General features: G+C 37.6%; 1 protein-coding gene across 3 annotated transcripts in view; it reads right to left on the reverse strand.

Moving 5' to 3' along the window:
• Nucleotides 1-20,529, reverse strand: part of LDB3 (LIM domain binding 3) — a 97,991-nt gene that overhangs the window by 21,637 nt on the left and 55,825 nt on the right. For all 3 annotated transcript variants that reach the window (XM_026043098.1, XM_026043097.1, XM_026043099.1), the window contains 3 exons: nt 15,714-15,883; nt 14,714-14,750; nt 1,258-1,293 (listed from right to left, as the gene is read on the reverse strand). In XM_026043098.1, coding sequence (XP_025898883.1) covers nt 1,258-1,293; nt 14,714-14,750; nt 15,714-15,883 — 243 coding nt within the window. The remainder of the gene's footprint in view (nt 1-1,257; nt 1,294-14,713; nt 14,751-15,713; nt 15,884-20,529) is intronic.

Here is a 20,529-nt window from a genome sequence, read left to right on the forward strand (position 1 = left end):
CAAGTGTCCTCCATACAAATCCCAAATTTCTTCTGTCATAGGAGATTCTGGCATAACATTTGAGGTAATGACAAATTTCAAGGATTTTTTAGTTACTAAGATCAAGAGAGGTTTTAAGAAAGCAAGAATATATGTACTTTGTGGCACACAGTGTGCGAAATCCACAAATTATATTGTTGAGAATATGAAAATCAGACACATAGCAGAGGTGTGATAATGGAGGTGGAAAAAGCTACAGTATGACAAGCCATGCAAGATTAAGATAAGTGTGACACACCAGTCATACATCAGACTGTGTTCCTGGTAAAAATAAAAAAAACATTATGGAGCCACTCCATAATTCTCTGGACAGTTTTATGCAAATAAAATCATTAGTGAAATATTAGCATTTGCTACTTTTTTCCTCAATTTAATTCCGTAATATCAACTTTATATAAGAAGTTGCATTTCACTGTTTTCACATAACTCATTAAATACTCATTTTTTCCCCCCCATACTATTCCAAACTATGCATCACTAGYGATGCTGCTGCTTTTACTTGGAGTTTACTTCTGCACAACCTTTGTTCATAGGTGAGCAGTGTTAAAAAAACAAAACAAGAGTGGCATATTTTCAGTGGAGGAATCAATAAGACTGAACAAAGTGGTGAGGTACATTTCAGAACATGATCTAGTTTTAAGAATTTCTTGACTCCTTTAAACGATTGATCTGTTGCATTCAAGAAGAAGCTCCATTTCAGTATTTTTGTGTTTTACTGCACAAATTAAGCTACAAACTACTCTGTGGAAAGGTGAATAGGTATTGAAATGAAAGAAATTATTTGCAGAGATGTTATCCTATAAGCCTCATAAGCCATCACTGTTCTATTAAGGTAATTACAAATTATATTTAGAAGTGTACTTAAAATACCAAAAAGAAATAATTTAATTTGAAAAACATCTTGAACAATTTAGACAAAGTTTAAGATAGAAATTGTTCTTAAAGCCCAGTCATACTACCATAGTATTCCATTCCAAGAACACTTGACAAAAGCATTGTATTTTTTCAGGTTATAAATTCCGAGGAATTTGTCCCAGTCTGCTCTCATCCCACAGAATTAGAAGTATCTAGCAAACACGCTCAGTTGGAATCTCCATTATTAATCACCTGCACAAACAGTGTATGCATTTGACAGGTTTGGGGGCATAAGAATCCCACGGGGAAGAGGGAGGTAAACTCCAGACAAGAAGGAAGCAGAACACGCGGAGTCAACATTACCTGTTTTCTGACGCTGCTGCAACATTTTCCTTGCCTCTGTGAAAGGAGGAGATACAGGATGAATAAAGCAAGTGCAGTTGTCAGCGGTGGAAAAAAAAGGGCAAAGGAAGATGGGCTGAGGAGAAATGTTTGGTTGCCGAAAGCATCACAGAGTGGTTGCCTATGAGTATTAGTTGTGAGAAACACATCCAGCTCACCAAGTGAATCCCACCAAATATGCAAGTTCACTGTATGTGTTTTCTCCTTTCATTTGCAAAGAACTCTGTTTTGATTTTAAAGTCATGCTTTGCATGTGTAATACATAATTGCAGGTTTAGTTTTGACTGCACTAAGTTCCCAAGTAAACTAAAAATTGAAAAATGTTCTACTGGAACATATCCTTATGTCAACTCCAAGTGGTAAAAATAATCAAACTTGGTAAAGTTTGGTTTCTAAAACAATCTGCCAAGAAAGAAATACCAAAAATGAATTATGTTAATATGTTGAACCCCAATCATTGTCTTAGTTTGAAGCRTTAATCCTGGTATTTTTAATGCTATTATTTTGCATACATTATTTCTCTCTCTCTGCCTAGATAGACATTCATACATATCCCCTACTTCCTTCATTTAGCTCCAAAATAGTTTTAAAGACCAGTACAGTTTACATCTGTGAAGATTTGGGCATGTCATCTTCTCTAACTTCTCATCTTTTAAAGCATCTCCCTACTGTAATGTGACCTCCAAAACACATGAACCGAAGGCAGATTTTCAAACTCAGAAGGAGGTCTGAAAAGGTGGATTGTTCACCACTCTAAAGCAATGAGAAACCAAACAGTATCTTCACAGACAAGCAAGTTTCATTTTCACTGGCATGTCATGGGTACAAAGGCGAGGAGGAGGAGGATGAAGTAGAAATCAGGACTTGTGAAAGAAACGTGTTAACACACCAAGAGCCATAATCATGCAAGTATGGTAAAAAAACACAACCAAAGCCTGAAGAGAATAAAGCATGGCTTATTTCCAGTGTTAATGTGCTATGAAAATAACCATCAAGGCCACAAGGCAAGCAATTGGAGCAAGGCTCCCAGCAGCAGTAGGCTCTCGTATTCCTACTAAGCAGCTGTGGCCTTACACTGAAGGATGGAGACAAATGACACTTGCTTTTCAGGTCAGAATTTCACATAAGATTTTTTTCCCTGAGTGTATAAGTTTTAAGTAATACAGAATGATGATGGCAGGGGAGTTGTGAAGGTTAAAGAGAGAGACAACTACAACAGTAAAAATACTTCCAGAGTAAAGCAAAGGAAACATCAGAAAGGGGAAAGACAGCCTCAAAGCCACACAACCCTTCCTTGCTGCTGAAGAGTTTTGCTTTCAGGAATTATTTCTCTTCCCAGTCAAAGGAAATAATTCCTGTCTAACAATAAAAAAAACAATGAAGATGCAGCTGTTATTGGTGATATTTGCATTTTTATAAACAGGCTATCAGATTTCTAGCATTTACAACCAAACATTTTTTGCTGTGTAATCAATTTGGTTTTCAAGTCAAATACATGCCTGTGACAAACTCCGTATAATCAACAGCTTTATCCCACAAGAGAATCTGGCACAGAATCCTCGGAGCTCATCTCAGTATCCCTGTGGTTACACAGGCTGCCCGAAGCAGCCAGCATGGAGCAGAGCAGCTCGGAGCTACTGGGGAGGTTTTCCTGCAGCCCCTGAAGCCTCTGGACAGAGGAGTCTTTGAGAGAACAGCTCAAACTCCCATAGATATTATTAGACATTGGCCACTCAYCTCAGAGGAGACTTGAGTGCAATATACTGTCAACACCAAGTTTCTAGTGGATATTTTGAAATGTACTGTGCAGTATTTCCCTCTCATAGAAGCCCACTACATGAAGTGCTCATAAAGACAGGGCAAATGAAATGACTTAGAACAGAATGTTTCCCTCCCACGCACCAGCAAGCTTAATAATAGTAAGAGTTAACATAACTAAATGAAAATGCACCCGCAAACCAAGCTTGTGTGTTCTACTGTATCCTAAAAGAGCTAGAAACTTCACTTTTACTAAATTAATTTGTTCAGTCTGAACTGCATGCAACAAAAGTAAAATACTTTCCATTTTGTTCAGCATTTGGGAATCTAATGTATGGGATTSTTGAATAAACACATACATGTAGCAGCAGAGATCTGAGATGTTGAGCTTGGACACTTTCCATCTACCCCTTAGCAAATAACAGATCTAGACTCTCCTGAACCATTAAATTGTTGTTGAGATAGAATATTTCCTGAATAATGAAGGTCTGATGACATAAGGAATATTAAATATGCAGAGACTGTGTGTCCCTTTAACTCCTTCCTGTCTTTCAGTATGAAAGCAGTAATTAAAAAAATCAAACAGACATTGTTATCATCTCAGCATTCCTACGCAGCATTTTACAAAGGAGGAATTACTCAGGATGGAATTGCTCATGGTCAAAAAGCATGTCCATGGCAGGGCTAAGAACTGAAATTAGCTCTCCTGAATCCCTATTGATTACTTTAAATATCAACTCACCCTCTTTAATCTTTAAATAGCTCAATCTCTTTAAAGCCAAGGACTATAGAATTTTGTAAATGCTACTATTCAGTTTATCACTGTTTGCCTGTATTGACCATTCAATAGTTTTTACTAAACCTAACCAGTATCAGCTGGCCTTTTTCACATAGGAAAATAATTTTTAGAACTTGGAGCTTATTAAGGTCTATCTATAGAAATCCACATCTACAAAAAGTTCTGTTTTTCAACCAGCAAGCTGTGGATTTACAGGACAGTCTTATTAAATGTGCAATAATTTTCATTCTAATATTTCTTTATGCACACATAAACATGCTTGTCTACAAAATTATTTTAAAATAATTTTTAACATGGCAGATAGGAATAAACTTGCAGCAAAGCTTTTTCACAACAGCCTTCCTGACTTCTTTGTCTCGAAGGCGTGAGATACTGAAAGCTGTTAGGAAGTGAACAGTGAGCTGGACTAGACTGTTCTGACCCAGTGTGACAAGTTCTATTTTCCAGTGTTTGCAGCTGAGAATCCTCCCTTGGACACRTGAATGTCAATCTACTGAGATGGGTTTCTCATTTTTCCAAGCTGCATATTTCCAAATGTAGCAATCTAATATCGTGAACAAAGACATCACAAGACAAACACAAAAAGAGAATCTTTGGCAGTTACTGTAGAGGATAAAAGACTAGATCATTAACATGCTGGTTTAGTCACAACTTCAGTTTAGGATCAGAAAAAAAGGGATAGGAGAAGGGCTAGTCTCTCTTTTTCAGCCACTGCAGTTAAGAATGTGAGCAGCCCACGCCAAACCAATGTYCTGATAGGAAATCTGCTTTCCAATATGGGGAAACTACTTTGCTCCCAGAAGATACCCCAGTTTGTGCAGACTGTGCCACAGAATAGGAAGAGTATTATTGGATATTCAATGAAAAACAAAACAAACAAAAAACAAACAACACCCCCCCCCCCCAGCAACTCGCTCTCAACAGCTCATGTGGAATTAAAAGTCAAAGCAGCTCACTAAATCAAAGCAAATCCCTTCTACAGATACATTCTAGTRGCATCTACTGATAATACGCTGTTTTATTAAACAGTCAAATAATACATTTAGGTATTATAAATAGGAAATGTGTTTGCMTATAACGGGATAATTGCTTTCTAGGATTTATATAGGGATATTTGGCAGGTAACTGTACCTGCTGCACTTTGCATCTGAAGGGATTCACTGTCAGGCAGGTTTCTAAGTCACACCACTTTATCAAGAACAGAAACTGCAAAATTCTCACCCAGAGGAATTGGAGTTAGAATATATTTCAGCTCGTTGGCTGTGGCAGAAAATTATTTCCTAAATGCTGCAATTACCTCTGTCTGAGCAGTTATCCCTAAGCCTTTTTGGGGCATCACTGACAAAGCACAGATATCTGCCTTCAGGAATCTAAGCAGAGAACCAGGACCGTCAATCTATTCTTATAACCTTTACAAACACCCTCTCTCCCCCCCCCCCCCACCCCCAAAGGAAAAAAAAAAAAAAAAAAGAACAAAGAAAAACTCCCACCAATGATCAACAAATGTATGTTTAGGACTCTGGGAAATGATTCCCCTTTGTACGTACAAGCTCTTTGGCTCTTTCTTCCCATGACTTCACTTAACTCTAAGGAAAGTGCAGAACATGACCCACAGATCTCATTGTCAGCTGGAAACTCCAGAAACACCTTAATTTGTGACTTGTAAGATAATTAAATTTATACTTTCTCTACAGAGTTCTTTATTACCCTAAGTTGGAAGCTGCTTCTAAAATACACTAGTGCATCTTTTCTAAGCACTTCCTGAACAAACTAAGTGGTATGGACTATATTTTATTTCACAGATTCTCTTAAGAATTTTCTTACCTTCCCTCTCTCTCACTTGTATAACATTCTGGATCAAATACAAAAATTGCTTACATGGAAATGAGCTATTAGGAAATTATTAGTATTTAGCCTAATCTTCCTGACATTAATGCAATTTAGAAGCAGAGTAAAAGGAAGCAGTGCCAGCACTACATCATCAGCCAGTTCTCACTAACCAAAGCTCTGCAAGCTGGTCTGATGATCTGCAGACCAAATATGTTAAGACATGCCCCGTGCAAAACCTGCTAGGTGCAAGAACCACTTTTTCCCCATTGGACTGAAGGCAATGTAAGAAAACAGTAGCGAGGGAAAGGCAACGGTGCCGCACTGTATCTTGGTTAGTCGTATGCATGGGAGGAAGGATGCATATGCACACCTGGAAGGTTGCTCAGGAAGGAGGGAAGAATGAAAGAGAGCTTAAAAAAGCAGCCAATGCAGAAATGAACATGTGATGGACAGGAACATGCAGAAGACTGAGATGGTAAAGAAAAGATGTTAAAAGGCAGCTTAGTACACAAACAAAAATGTAAAATTTGAGCTTTGACAAGCTCTGTTAGCTTATGCTTCCTCTACAAGTCATTTTAAGAAAAGTTTCACAGAGGTTTTATTTGGATGCCTCACTCTTCCAAATTGCGAGTACATTCAGGGGAATATGTGTGCCTAGTGCCTGTCATCTCTGACCAACTGATTCTACAGAGAACTGGTTTGGAGATAGTCCCTGACCTCTAAATTCACTTTTCACGTAAGAGTTCAAGGAATATAGCAAAGAAGAGAGACATCATATTTGCTCCATTTACCCTTCTGGATTCACTCAGAATTCCACAGAAACAACCAAGTTCATTAATTAGTCCCAGGCAAGCAGCTATCAGAAAAAAATAATGATGTGCTTAGTAGTCCTTGTTGTATTTGTATTTCTTAGATGAGAAAACTAACCAAAGAAGCCTGCTGTATTCTGTGTGTTATTGTGAAAAATTGCATATAATTCTTAGTTGAATTTTGGTGATCTACCTAGCATACGGATAGTAAATTCCACTCCACCTTTTTACATTTGTGAAATAAAAATGGTACCAGTAACCATACATTTTCTGAAGGTATAACGATGTCACCACAAATCATGGTAAAGACCATTAAAGAAACTACAAAGTCGACACAGTYCCTGGGGGCACCTAAGTGTACAACTGCCATCTCTTCTGTCTCTAAAACAGGCTTCAAACAGCTGCTCTGATACATGAGAGTTTGACTTTTCAGCAATGATAAAGCAGTCCCTAAAATACCTCCCTCTTGCTGCTGAACACTACTACTACTATAGCTAGAGAGAAGCTAAAATGAAGAGAAAGTGACCTCTACCTTTATTACACAGCAAAACCTTTGGCTCCTACCCATGCAGGCAGGCATGAGGTAAGGGAAGGGACCGCAGAACCTTTTTGTCTCTTCTCATCTTTTCATGCATGAAAGGAAGAGAAGTTTAAGCCTGGCTTCGCAGTCGCACTCCTGGCACATGCCATGCGCATGCAGCGCGTGCGGTCAGTACTCCTGCTGCTRACTAAGCGCTGGGAGAGGTGTGGGGGAAACCATCCAAGCAGAGGCCAAGGCAGCACTTGAAGAAACGGGTTAGTTTAGATCAAACAGTCTCGCACCACAGCAGAAAATGAGCATTTCCCTGTGTCATAACCAGACAAGCACATTTACCTGGAAGGTCGTTATGTTTTGATTTCCTAGTGGCACCAGCTTTGCTGTATCTTCATTAAATGCTTATAATGCTAGGTTTTACTGGCAAGATTGGGGAGSGTGGTAGGTTAATATCACTATCCACATGCTTCACTTTATTTTTGGACTGGAAACTATTCAGTATCGTTACYCATCATTGTCCTTTGCTCAGCAAAAGTCACGATTCAGAATATACTCAAGATGGAACAGATGTACCTGCCTATCATGGGCGCTACTCTAAAGGACTAGCTGACTCATCGGACATAGATGCAGGGCCTATTTTAAGCCTCAATATCACTAACTGAGAGCAGTTCTCTGAGGTCAAATGTAGACTTCTGCAAATGGTCAAGAAACACTGGAAAATGGCATTGGAAAAGCCGTGACAACATAAAATGAGATAAGCCTGGACATATTAAAATTAACATGTAGCCAGACCAGACTCTTTCTTTAGCAGATACAAAGTTAAAAGCTTCGTAAAGCTCTCTGCAAACTCTCCTTGGGTATCAGTCTGTTGCACCCTCCAGCAGCTGACACAGCAGCCCTGCATCTCTAGCCCAATTTCTCCACCTTAAAGAAAGGGCCTGACTCCTACTCCGGAGGGAAAAACAAGCCTGTTAACAGGAACAAGGAAATATCTGGAGTATTCATTTTCTGGGCTTGAAGATCACCATGACAACATAAAAGCAGATTTCTGAGGATGAGAATTACTATTTTAAAGACAAATAAGAGAAAAAGGACAGAAAAATATGACTGATTTGGTTTAAATCCCATTAGCTAAGAGTTTTTTTGAAAAGCATTGGACTAAGCACTAGAAAAATGCTGTATTAAATCTCACTAAATTAGGGATAAACTACAGTACCTTTGGAAAGAGGTCTTTGTCATTTCAAAAGCTCTAAATATTGCAACTACTGAAAAATTGATTTTACCTATTAATTCCCTATATTCCCTACACACAACAAAAATACTAAACTTCTATAAGGCTAAAAAAATTTAGAATCTATTTTCTATCTGCCTCTCAGGAAGGAAAAAAGACTGAAGAAAGACAACTATTTCTCTACCTGATTGCATGGTTTATCTGCTCTGAATTTTTACTTTTAAATTCAGTGAGGAGAGATATGGGAAAAGGTCTTTCATTATATTTGCATTAATTTCAGATCTGATCAAACCATGCTTTTTCTGATTATTAAGGAATCTGTGAAGACTACCATGAAGGCAACATTCGGCTAAAACTTAAACAYTGACTTTTTCATTAGAGTGCATGCACTAGGACTATTTGAAACAAATAGTACCAGCATATTGTTGGCAAAACAATAAGGATATACAATTCACAGTTAAGGGAAAGCAAATCACTGAACTTGGTTGAAAACTAGAACTGGGAGATTTTTGCTTAGGTACAATTGCTGTTTCAAGAGAAGACAAATTAATTGCATATTGATATTTATTTGATTTAATGCAACATGCTAATTTCCTTGATGCACAGTTACTGCTACCAGATACAGACCCCTAACTGGAAGCTTACAGAAGTGAATGGAGGGTGCAGTGTTCTTGGTAGGGCTGCAATGGAGTTAACCTTTAGCTGCAGGGGGAGACACCTACGTTTTGCCACCAAAAACTCTTGTTTCAATGGGCACTATTGACTCACAGTGCAGACTGTTACAAGAGCTAACACCAACTGTTCCTATGGAAACAGTTTTATTTGACTGTATTAATTGTTTCTTTTAACAATCAAAGCACAAATTCAAGAAGCAATACAGTTCTTGGATGTACTCTGGAGAGAAAACAAATATTTGAGGAAATTTGTGATAGACTTGCTTATGCTTTTAAAATAAAGGACTACCTCCTTAACAGCAGCAGCATCTCGAGTGCCTTGGCCATGGCACTTAGTTCCCTGTAGTGCTGGGAAATTCTTACAGCATCATTCTTCAGATGGAAATGCCTAATATTTAGCTTGTCATCTAATATCTATTAATTATACCAAGGTCTTTCAGAATCTATTTGCTCATTTCTTTTTTTGGTCTTTTAAGCGTTTCATTGGTTTGATTCAGATTATTTAAAGATGAATAAGAAGGCAATAGGGAAAAGCTTTTTGACTTTCACTATTTTCCATGAGGGATTTACCTTCTTTCAAAAATCAACTGAAGCTTTTACTCTTTTAAAACAGAATAAAGCACTGTGCAAAACAGGCACATAATTATTTTACTTTTTAATCCTTTTATTTCAGATAATGCATGCTGATATATACAGAACAAAAATGTGAGCCAAAGCAAGAGCAATATAGAATGGGCAATACATTACTTAAACTTACAAGATGCTTTTAAAAACTTCAGTGCACAAATTGCCCTATATATTCTTCTCGCTTCTAAATCACCTCTAGCAAAATGCCATTTCTTTCATAGTTCTTGCACAAGCACATTCCATCTATCTTTCATCTAGAGACAAATTCAGATTTCAAATGGAAAACTTGAGAGCAATGATTTTGGCAAATGATTCTTAACAGAATAACATATTGAAGAAAAATAAACTTAACATTGCTAAGATCTTATCTCAAACATCATTCATCTATGCAAAGCAAATATGCTGAATACTTAACAAGCTCTACGCTAGGCCAAGTCCGTTTTCTTTTTCACTGTTTTTTTTCCCCCCTCATCTTTATCTTTACAGCAGTGAAATGCAAAAGTCTAAACTCTCTCCACCCTAAAGAAATGCTATGAATAACTTTCCTCTCATTTCTTTATTTAAAGTCAAGAAAGCAGAAGAGTGATGTTTTCCTTCTAATTCTACATTGAAGTTAGATTTGATATAGTAAAGGACAAAAGTCTATCTACTGTATAATGAACATGAATAGGGTGGGATTATTACTTTGGGTGACAGTGAAGGGCTATCAGGCTAACAAAGCAGAGAAACCCCCTAACATAAGTCTTCCCTGGGTGTGACATGTGTGACACTCTTAGGTTAAGTCAGGACAGCAGTTTTTTCTCTGATGTAGCTCTGTCTCACASGTTTACGTCTGCTACACGTGGAGTTTTAACTTTTAACATTAAGGATTTGCGCCGACAGGCCGTGATGCCAGTTGCGCAATTTGGCAAAGCGTGGGCTGTTACGTTCCGTTTCAAACCTTTCCCTGTGGCGTGAAGAGACAGACAGAGAGAAAGGGRGGGAGACAGAGAGAGAGGGGAGAGACAAAGAGGAGAAAGAAAGGAGGGAGAGAGAGAAAGGGGTTAGGGAACATGGCTACCACTCCCCTGCCTTATAACTAGGGCTATGGCAATTTATTTGGATTTTTTTTTCTTCAGCTTTCAAACCAGTGCAAAGCTGGCACGGTGACCCTTTTTAGAGTGTGCACGAAGGGTGTTTCAGTTGTTCATTTCTGAGCAGTAATAACTTCATATTCTTTGAATTATGTTTGGTTTGACAAGGCTGCTTTTGCTAGAAATGGAGTGTAACCCCATGGCTTTCTTGACAGCAGATTCTCTCAGCTATTCTCCTGCCTACTGAGCAGTTAGTGACAGTTAGCTCAGTTCAAGTGCAAAATTAGTGCATTTTCCATTCTCAATTCCTAAATGATCCTACACTGTCCTCTAAGTACCTACAGCCAAGAACTTGAGCAGTATTTTTATAGAGATATAAATATACACACAGATACACACACTTATATAAATACCTATTAGCCAGGCTACAGGAACCAAATTGATTAAATGTAGACATCTACATAAATATGACTGATCACTTGTCCTTAAAAGCAGAATAATATGGGATTTTCAAAAGCACAGTCCTATGGAGTAAGGCATAGAACCACAGACTCATTATGGTTGGAAAAAACCTTTGAGATACATTGAGTCCAACCGTAAGCCCCTCAACATCCTGCCTGTTAAACCATGTCCCAGAGTGCCTCATCTACACACTGCTTGAACACTGCCAGGGACAGGGACTCCACCACTCCTGGGAAGCCTGTTCCAAAGCTTCACCACTCTTTCTCTGTAGAAATTCTTCCTAATGTCTAACCTGARCCTCCTCTGGTGCAACTTGAGGCCGTTTCCTCTTGTCCTGTTGGTAGKTAGTATGGAGCAAACACTGACCCCCGCCGCACTACACTCTCCTTTCAGGTGGTTTTAGAGAGTGATAAGGTCTCCCTTGAGCTTTCTCTTCTCCAGACTAAAAAAACTGAAGCTGGTTACCCAGCTCCCTCAGTTGCTCCTYGTAAGGCCTGTACACCAGCCCCTTCACCAGCTTTGTTGCCCTTCTCTGGGCATGTTCCAGCAACTCCATGTCCTTCCTCTAGCGAGAGGCCCAAAACCAAGCACAGCATTGCAGGTGTGGCCTCACCAGTGCAGAGACATCTTCCTTAGTCCTACTGGCTACACTGTTCCTGATAAAAGGCCATTGGCCATTGGCCTTCTTGGCCACCTGGGCACACGGTTGGCTCATGTCCAGCTGGCTGTCATGTCAGCCAACTCCCAGATCCTTTTCTGCCACACAGCTCTGCAGACACCCTGCTCAAAGCCTGTAGAGCTGCATGGGGTTGTGGTGACCCAAGTGCAGAACCCAGCACTTGGCTTTTTGAACCTCATACAGTTCAAGCTAGCCTGTCCATATTCCTCTGCAGTCTTCTAAAAACACAATRTCATGCAAGTAGCCTTTCTGCAGAAGTCTTAATATATGATTTTACATATTTTAATCATGTAAAAACATAAAAGTTATGTATTCCCAGCTGAAATCTTAAAACCTGAGGATAGCTTTTTTGTTTTTTAAAGAAATAATTTGGAATGTACTAGCTGTAATAGGTCTGGCATCACCTTTAAAAATTCCCTTATTGCTTGGAAGATACAACCCCTACATTCAAAGAAAAGGTATAAAGAAATGTATTTTAATTGCTGGAAAATATTCTGTTAACAATAATCACAACAGCAAAGTTTCCACAGCAAATTATTATCTTACATATGACTTCAAAATAGTAGTAATATAAGCAGAAGACAGTTATGAAATTAACTCATCGATATCAACTGAAAATAACATTATGACACCTGAATATTCCTGAATATTCCAGGTCCTCCTGAGCACGTCATGAAGCAGTAACCCAGAAGTGAGTATTTCTACATAAGGAACACCTCTCCCAAAAAGCTATGAAGGTTTTTCTCTTTTTCAAGGATTTGCAGGAAACTTGACCTCTGTTTCAGGCAATTCTCCCCGACTGCACTAACAAGCTCACGCCAGGAGACAAGAAAAAGCACAAGCAAGCATGCTCACAGCATGCCCCGAGAGCAAAATACTCTATTCAGTGAAGTCTCTGGCACTATAGGTTTCCAAACATAAAATATTTTTTTCCAGACTCCCAGAACAGCACAGATTTAATGCAATAGTGAGTCTTTCCAGAGTCACAGTCCTATGGACATCTCTGGCATTTGGGGGACTGGGAAACTATACGAAGGATCCCCAACTAGAGGCAGGAATGAGAAGGGGTGGTTGCACAGGTCACCTGAAGAAGTCAATAAAGAGAAGTTTCTTCTCTGTTATTGTGATGGGTGAGCAGAGTTAAAGATAAAAGTGATATCAGACACACAGATCCATACTTTCACACAGACAACAGAAGCACAGGTCTGTCTCCAAAAGTTCTAAGCCACAGAAGCCCGTTAAGGCCCAAGGCAGTAATGACAGAGCAGTCATGATACACTCACAACCACAACTGGCACTGCCAAGTTTGCAGGTGACATACGTATGATGGATGGGTCTGGACAACAGGCCACCAAGATGGGGCAAGCACTAGTTAACTGAATAGCAGGCCTCATTTCACACCTTGCATCCGAGCTCTTGCCAATAACATTGTAACACTGCAAATATTTATTATATACTACTTTTTTGTTGCCTCTACAATCCCTAAACGCCCTTAACATTCTTAACATAGTGTTCACCAGTGCCTACGTGTACTCAGACCTATGACTGTCCTAGTCAAAAAGGGTAACACAGTGATAGCTTAAAACTGTGAACAACATGCTATGTACAATAGATGTAGCCACATGTCCCAAATTAAGTTCACCATTTGTGGTGTCTTTGTTGATTAATTGTTTTTAATATATATGATACCATATTAAATGTTCAGTATCTGCTATTTTGCAAATGCACAGGTTAGAACTAAAAGGATTATTTCTTTAAGACTACATATTTTCCTCAGACGGGCATAAGATGGACTGTTCCCTTCAACAGAATGTTTAATACCATCATTATAATGTGCTCTTACACACCTGTACTATTACATCAAAACATATGATGTGCAATATATTTAACRGGAACCAGGCTTACACATTTGAGAGAAGGAAAAAAATCACAAAAGATGGAATGTCAAGCCTGGTGTGCACACACCTGTTCACCAACTTCAGCAAATGGCAGCCTTATAACAAACCTAGCAAATTGAATGTACACTCCTGGTATCTTCAACCGGAAGACAGCAGGTACCTGTCTTACTGACCCAGCATTTGTAACCTACACTGTGATCAAAAGCAAAAAAAAAAAAAAAAAAAATTACACAAGTCACATAGAAGGGGAAAAAAAGCAAGGAAGTTGAGTATTGTATACATTCCTGGCAGCTTCGAGTAGCTGACACAATATAGGAATTAGAAGAACGCAAATCAAGTTCACATGCAGGATGCTCCAATTAATCCACATTTAAGCTAGACACAGGATCCTCTAATAAAACTATCCCCAGGCAGTGTAGGACAATATTAAAATATTTTAAATCCTTAATGCCTTCTAACATATACCTTTGTATCTGTGTTATTGGTAGAACATCTGAAAACTGACATTCATTTCTCAGCTAGCAAAAGCAGTCCTGTGTTCTCCAATTCTACATTAGATTTTTTTTTCCACAGAAAAAAAAGCAGATGATGATTAAGGACATAAATGGAAACCACTGCTTTACTGTATCACTTCTGATCCCTCACAGGATCATCCAAATAAATTGCTCATACATTTAAAACCATCACAATATTATATGTTTAATCCAGTTATAGAATAAGTAGTTACACAGGCTTGGTTTTAGAAACTTATTACATTCGCATTCCCAATAAACTAAATGAAAATCGCATACGCAGAGAGCTTTCAGATTTAAACACACACCTCAGGAATTCTTCCACTATCTTTCCTAAATACATGCCAATTTGTTACCCTTTTGATTCAAATGCCTCTCATGATAGCATTGTGATTTAGTAATTTTTATGTAAATATGTTAGACTATTTTAAGAAAAAAGGTAGTTTTGCATCTACTTATTAATGCTGTTTTAAAGCATTATTTGATTATCAGTAAGGAAAAAAATGTAAATCTCATAATTAGTTGCCTACCTCGATCTCCTCAAGGCTTCTTCATCTGGATCTTGCACTACAGATTAAAAAAAAAGTTTGATAAAAATGGCAATTTGCATTTAAATTACAAGTTCTTAGAAAAATATAATTGAAAAGACTATTGAAAGATAAATGCTTGCTGACTTTGTAGCAATAGATTTTTCTAAAAACTGTATGAGCAAAAACAGTTCCCTAGAGCTTGGGAAGGGACTAGACAGAAAGCAGCTCTTCCCTTCACATTAATTTATTAGCAGATTTGCACAGCTGTAGGCAATGAACCTACAGGGAAGGCTCTGATTTATAGGAAAGCATCCAAAGCAGTGGTAGATTCCAATGCTTTTGAAATAAGGAGGAAATAACCAAGTAAATATTTCCATGGGATGCAGAGAAGTCTCCTGAATAAGAACTCTTTGTTTCTAAATCAGAAAAAAGATCTGATGCAAGCATTAAATGGTCAGAAAAGTACTTCTACAAGCAAACAGGAGTTGATGCTCCCAGGATATTCATAGCAGATCTCTGTCTGGATAGAGTTGCTAGGAAACCCAGGTACAAAACAAGTGATAAGATGGGTATTTTTGACCTCAGAAAGTCAATTCTATAGAAGTGTGTTGTTACAAGGGACAAAGTAGTTTATCCCCTTTCCAACAAACTGACAGTTCTGCACATCTCCCCTGACCAGAAAGTGAAAAATTACACCGCATACATTAGATTTGTACAGAAGAAAAACTATTTGCTCTCAGCTATCCTTTAATTGTATAGTCTGCTGTTCTTTTATGGTGACACCCATAGCAGATCAATGAATTTTCTGAGTAAAATAAAAGGTGAAATCAAATACTTTACCTCCAGCTATATTCAAGGTTTTCTATCTTGGGCATCAGAGAAAATGACTTACAAATAGACCATGAAACAATCTTGGGTATCAATTACTAATACTAAGATAAGAAAATAAACGCATGAATCCAAAATCATGGATGGGAGTACATTTTGCTATTTGACTTACTGTACTCTGTTCCTGTCATCTGGGCGAGGATGCGGAAGGACCTAGACTGCAGATTGGCAGAACGGCGACTCCAGTCTTCAGTCTCATCCTCAGGCTTGTTCTGAGTCTTAAGCACAGCCTGATACACTGGAGAGGCACTGTCTACATGAGGATCTTTAACTGGAAGAGTACTGCAATTCACAAAGTGCAACGTTGTGAAACAGCACATGGTGGTGTTCTTCACCCCAACCTCTCTAATTTTACAGTTTCTCAATCACAAAACAGCAACCCAAAATACTGCTTTAAAAAAAAATAGCAGTTTTTACAAAACAAAATAAAAAGATCAAATCGTCATAGTCCTGTACATATAATCTGTTAAATAGGTGAAACTTGWTTAAGATGAAATCTAAATCTGTACCCACAATCTGAATAAGCACCTTGCATCTAAAATCTTAAACAGCATAGTGTGCCTCAGACTCTTAGGATGTCCTTAATCACCTTGCACTGTGACATCCAGGAAGAAAGCTTCAATTTTACACATCTGAAGCCAAAMCTATACAACTGTATATAACATCAGCTGAAATAACTTTTTTGACTTAYGAGAAAAGCTTGAAGTAGACTTAGTAATTTAATAGTGCATGCGCGTAAGAGAGAGAAAGAAAATAGTTTTTGCACAGCACATGGTCAGAATTAAATTTTAAAAGCGGCAGACACACACCAAGGGTGTGACGTGTGCAGTCATACAGCTCTGGTCTATGACTCTTCTAAATGCAATATCTGTTCTGAAAGCAAGTGATTTACTGTGACTGCTTTAATGTGATACTCTGTGTAAAGCCTTGCAAGTAGCACATTAAACCTAATGAAAACTGAGAAATGGCTCTTTAAAAAAATTAAGGGCCGTATGGTCCAACAAACTCACTGTTGTCAAGTTCAGGGAATCAGTGCAGTCACTTCTTATAAAACTCACTCGTACAGTTCAAACTATTTTACAATACATTGACGTACATACAAAATCTACAGAGAAGTTAGGGTTGTGTTCTGAAAATTTGAGAGGACTCACAGAAAAGCCAAAAAACGTGTCTTGATATCTTGTGTAAAACAACAACATATAGGAAAAATCCCCTAAAATATGATGTTTTTGGATGACTGCCCATTACTGCCTTGATTACCTTTTTATCTCCAGTCTTGCATTTTAAATCTGCTGAACCTTATAACATTGCTGTATATGATGACACATTTCAAAATGATAGACTGTGGCAGACTGGACAACAACCCCTCAGATAGGTAGTACTGTTGATTTCAGCCAGGTACTACTGTGGCAATAGGGGTGTGTTTGTCATGCACAAATCCAATTAGTTTATGTAAATATTCTAGTTATGCTCCTTTGTTCCTACACCATAACTCACAAAATTGATAAAAACTGTACCTATAGATATATCCYTAACTCAGAGGTATTAAACAATTGTAGAGTGCAAGTTCTGCACTAGCAATGAGTATCACGGCATATTTCTGTCTTCACGGTAGATGACTAAGGCAGGAAACAGTTTGGGGAATTAACCTCTCCTAGCACAGGAAAGCACCCTCCTGCAAGCTCAACTAGATTAATGCACTACATTGGGATTATTTCCAATTCTGTCCTTATTTCAACAGGTTTTTTTTTTTTTTTTTTAAATCAATATTACATTACAGATGAGTAACCAGGAAATATGACCTACTCAGCATGGTAGTGTAAAATACAGAGCAGTCCTGATCATGAGCATTTCATAAACCCAAATGTGATGGCTAATACTGTCAGCCTTAGTATGCACATACTAAGTGGCTGTTAAACCTTTTCCTCTTTTCTGTCTGTATATGTGCATAAATATCATATATGTTAAACCTACCTCTTCAAATAGATGCGACTGAAAAAAAAATCTGCACTAGAATTTGAGAGGTTTTCATGTCCTATTCTAAGGTATTGCAGTAGAATTCATCTAAAATTGAACCACCTTTCCATATTGTAACATACATTACATATCAGTAAGCACAATTAACTAACATTAAAACAAGCTTTCAAGACAATCAAAGATGTTTCAGTAAGTAGCAAAGTGATTTTTGCTGGCAGTACATCAAAAATTACAGTTTTTATGAAACATTTATGGAAGTCATTACTCTGTTTTAATAGAATCAAATAGTTAATTGACGAATAAAATCAAAGGAAGGGCTACAGTCTTTTATCCCCGATGTAGACATACAATCAAACATCGTAACATTGGGTATTAGATCAAGTCCAACTAAGGCTTAAAAAAGCACTAAGGGAAAAAAAACAGATTCACACACATTGGCAAATTATTCAAGCAAATGACTTATTTTAAAATAAAAACAAGACCTAGTTACATGATTGATTTTACCACTAGAACTGTCTGACCTTAATACTGTTAAATTGYTAGTTTTATATCTGATTAAATGATTTGTGAATTTGTCTGAAAACAAATAAAAGAATTTAAGAATTTTGACAGAGGTACAGATGAAATGTCTGATTACACAGTTCTATTGACAACAACTCTTGGTTCTTGGTATAYCAAAATAATTAAAGCAAAGCAACACAGAATGAAAACGCCAGGGCATTGTACCTTTGCTGCAGTTTCAGCACAAGGTCTAAATAACTGCAGTTTAAATAATTAAAATTCTTTCCTTTGCGCTTTCTTTAATGACTCAGTATGTATGGGTTATTCTCTAAGCAACCTGAGCAGAATCTGATATCACTAGTATCAGACAGATGTCATGATTTCAAAGGGTTAGACTAGAAAATGACTCCTCATTCCAAGATTGTCCATTCTCTGTCACTGAGAACTAAAGAGTGTTTCAAGGTACTGTTAAAAAAACCTGAAACTCCTTCCATCTGTAATCACAGGATGCTTACTCCTTTAGCTACCACCTTGTGGCTTCAGCACTTATTGTCCTATGTAAAGTGAAAAGCCTTAAAAAGAGTAACTAAGTCTTGAAGTCAAACTGCATACAGAGAACTGAGACTAAATKAAATCAATACACATTTTGATTTGCTTTTCTATGACAGACTTCTCAATTATTTCTGCATCACATCTAATCTAATCTCAGATCTGATCAACTTGAAAACTAAGTAGCGTCCTCAGTTTGCACTGTTAATTAGAGTTCAGAATATCGTGGGATACGTTAAAAAATTCAGCTATAAGTCTGCTCAAATCATTGAGGATCACTCAATGGGTAAGCCAATGTTTTATCAGGGAGCACCCCCACGAACCTTGCCTTTAYAGCTAGATTTGCAGTGCTGTACTATTAAGGAATACAGTCCAACAGGAAAACCGTTTAGTCACTAAGCAAGTACTAGGAAGTCTCTGAACAGAATAATGTTGCACGAATATTATCTGATGTATAAAGATTAATGGCAATAACTATCCAGTTTCAAAGCAGTCATGAGATAGGTGGAACCCAAACTCAACATGAAAGAAACAAGTGAGAACTATTGCTGTTGGCATTCAATGCAGCTTTGGCTGCCYTCGTACAAAGACTTAACAGTTCATACAAATCTGGTTTTTTTTTTGTTTTGTTTTGTGTTTTTTTAAACTATCCATCTACTTAATTTAGCTCTTTTTCAGAYAGATGTACTTAATACTTTCCCATCACTAGGGAGAATTGTGATGAACACAACAAAACAGTATCAGAAATTAGTGGGAAAAAAAGAAAGAAAAAGAGAAGAGAATGAAATGATCAATAAAGGGAACACAGGCAACTACACAGAATATCAACATGCTCAGAAAGCTGGTAGCCAGCAGCTTCACAAGACRTTATCTTAGAAAGCTTCGCYGTATTTATTTATTTATTTMTTTGTCAAATGAAGGGAAGTTCTAATTCAGATAGAAAGATACCTAGCAGGAGAGAGACTGGGATAAATGAAATTCCATGAAGGATGAATTTAAGTCAAAAAATATGGTTGTTAACTGAATTATATTTACAGAAATACAAATTTGTTTCTTAATAAGATCCCAATTCTGTAACCTACCAGATGCCTATATTTGAAAACTCCRCTAAAAACGATGGAAAGCTATACCAAAACCTGCTTTTAGGACTATGAACTATTCTGATATGCATTTTTCTTTCTTCCACCTCCTCTTCTCTCAGAATGTTCCAAGAATTGCTGTGTACAAAGAGAAGGTCCCGACTCACCTCATACTAACTTGGCTTCATGTGTCTACAAGTACATTCTTTGTAATGGGGTTTATTCCTAATTTAGGCAAGTAYTAGAAATCTGAGAAGAAAGATCTGTTATTCAAAGGCTGAGAGTTGGAAAAATGCTATCTAAAAATATTGTTTCTCACTCCACCAAACAGTATTATTCCCTTAGGGGTTATTGTGCAACCAGTTTTCAGTCATCTATAAATAAAATTTCTTAAAGCAACAGCACTATGACATTACACTTGCATTTTTAGCTTAGATATAGTCTCTTCTGTCAAATATTTTGGAGTCTGGTAATTCTAAACAAGAGGTTTTGAGAAAACAGTGTTAGTATTAATTAAGGAATATCCAATAGGGATAGTATAGCACAACACTCTACTCTGAAGAACACAACTATAACTAGTACTAAATACCTCTCATGCTTTATAGATCAATAAATAACATTTTCCTCCCCTTTCCATTCTTTTTGAGCTACACATATGCAAGAGTGGCTCTAAGAAAGCATAGTCCTAAGTGACAGACCATCTTATTTTATATACAAAGCACCTGACATAGCTCATATTTCAGTGGCGTTTATCAATTCCAGGAATAATACTGAAAAATAAGTGTTAATTTTTCTAGCTATCCTTCTTATAAGCTTCAAAAT

This window comes from Nothoprocta perdicaria, unplaced genomic scaffold (assembly GCF_003342845.1).
Source record: "Nothoprocta perdicaria isolate Ctin4 unplaced genomic scaffold, notPer1 scaffold_32, whole genome shotgun sequence".
Lineage (NCBI taxonomy): Eukaryota > Metazoa > Chordata > Aves > Tinamiformes > Tinamidae > Nothoprocta > Nothoprocta perdicaria.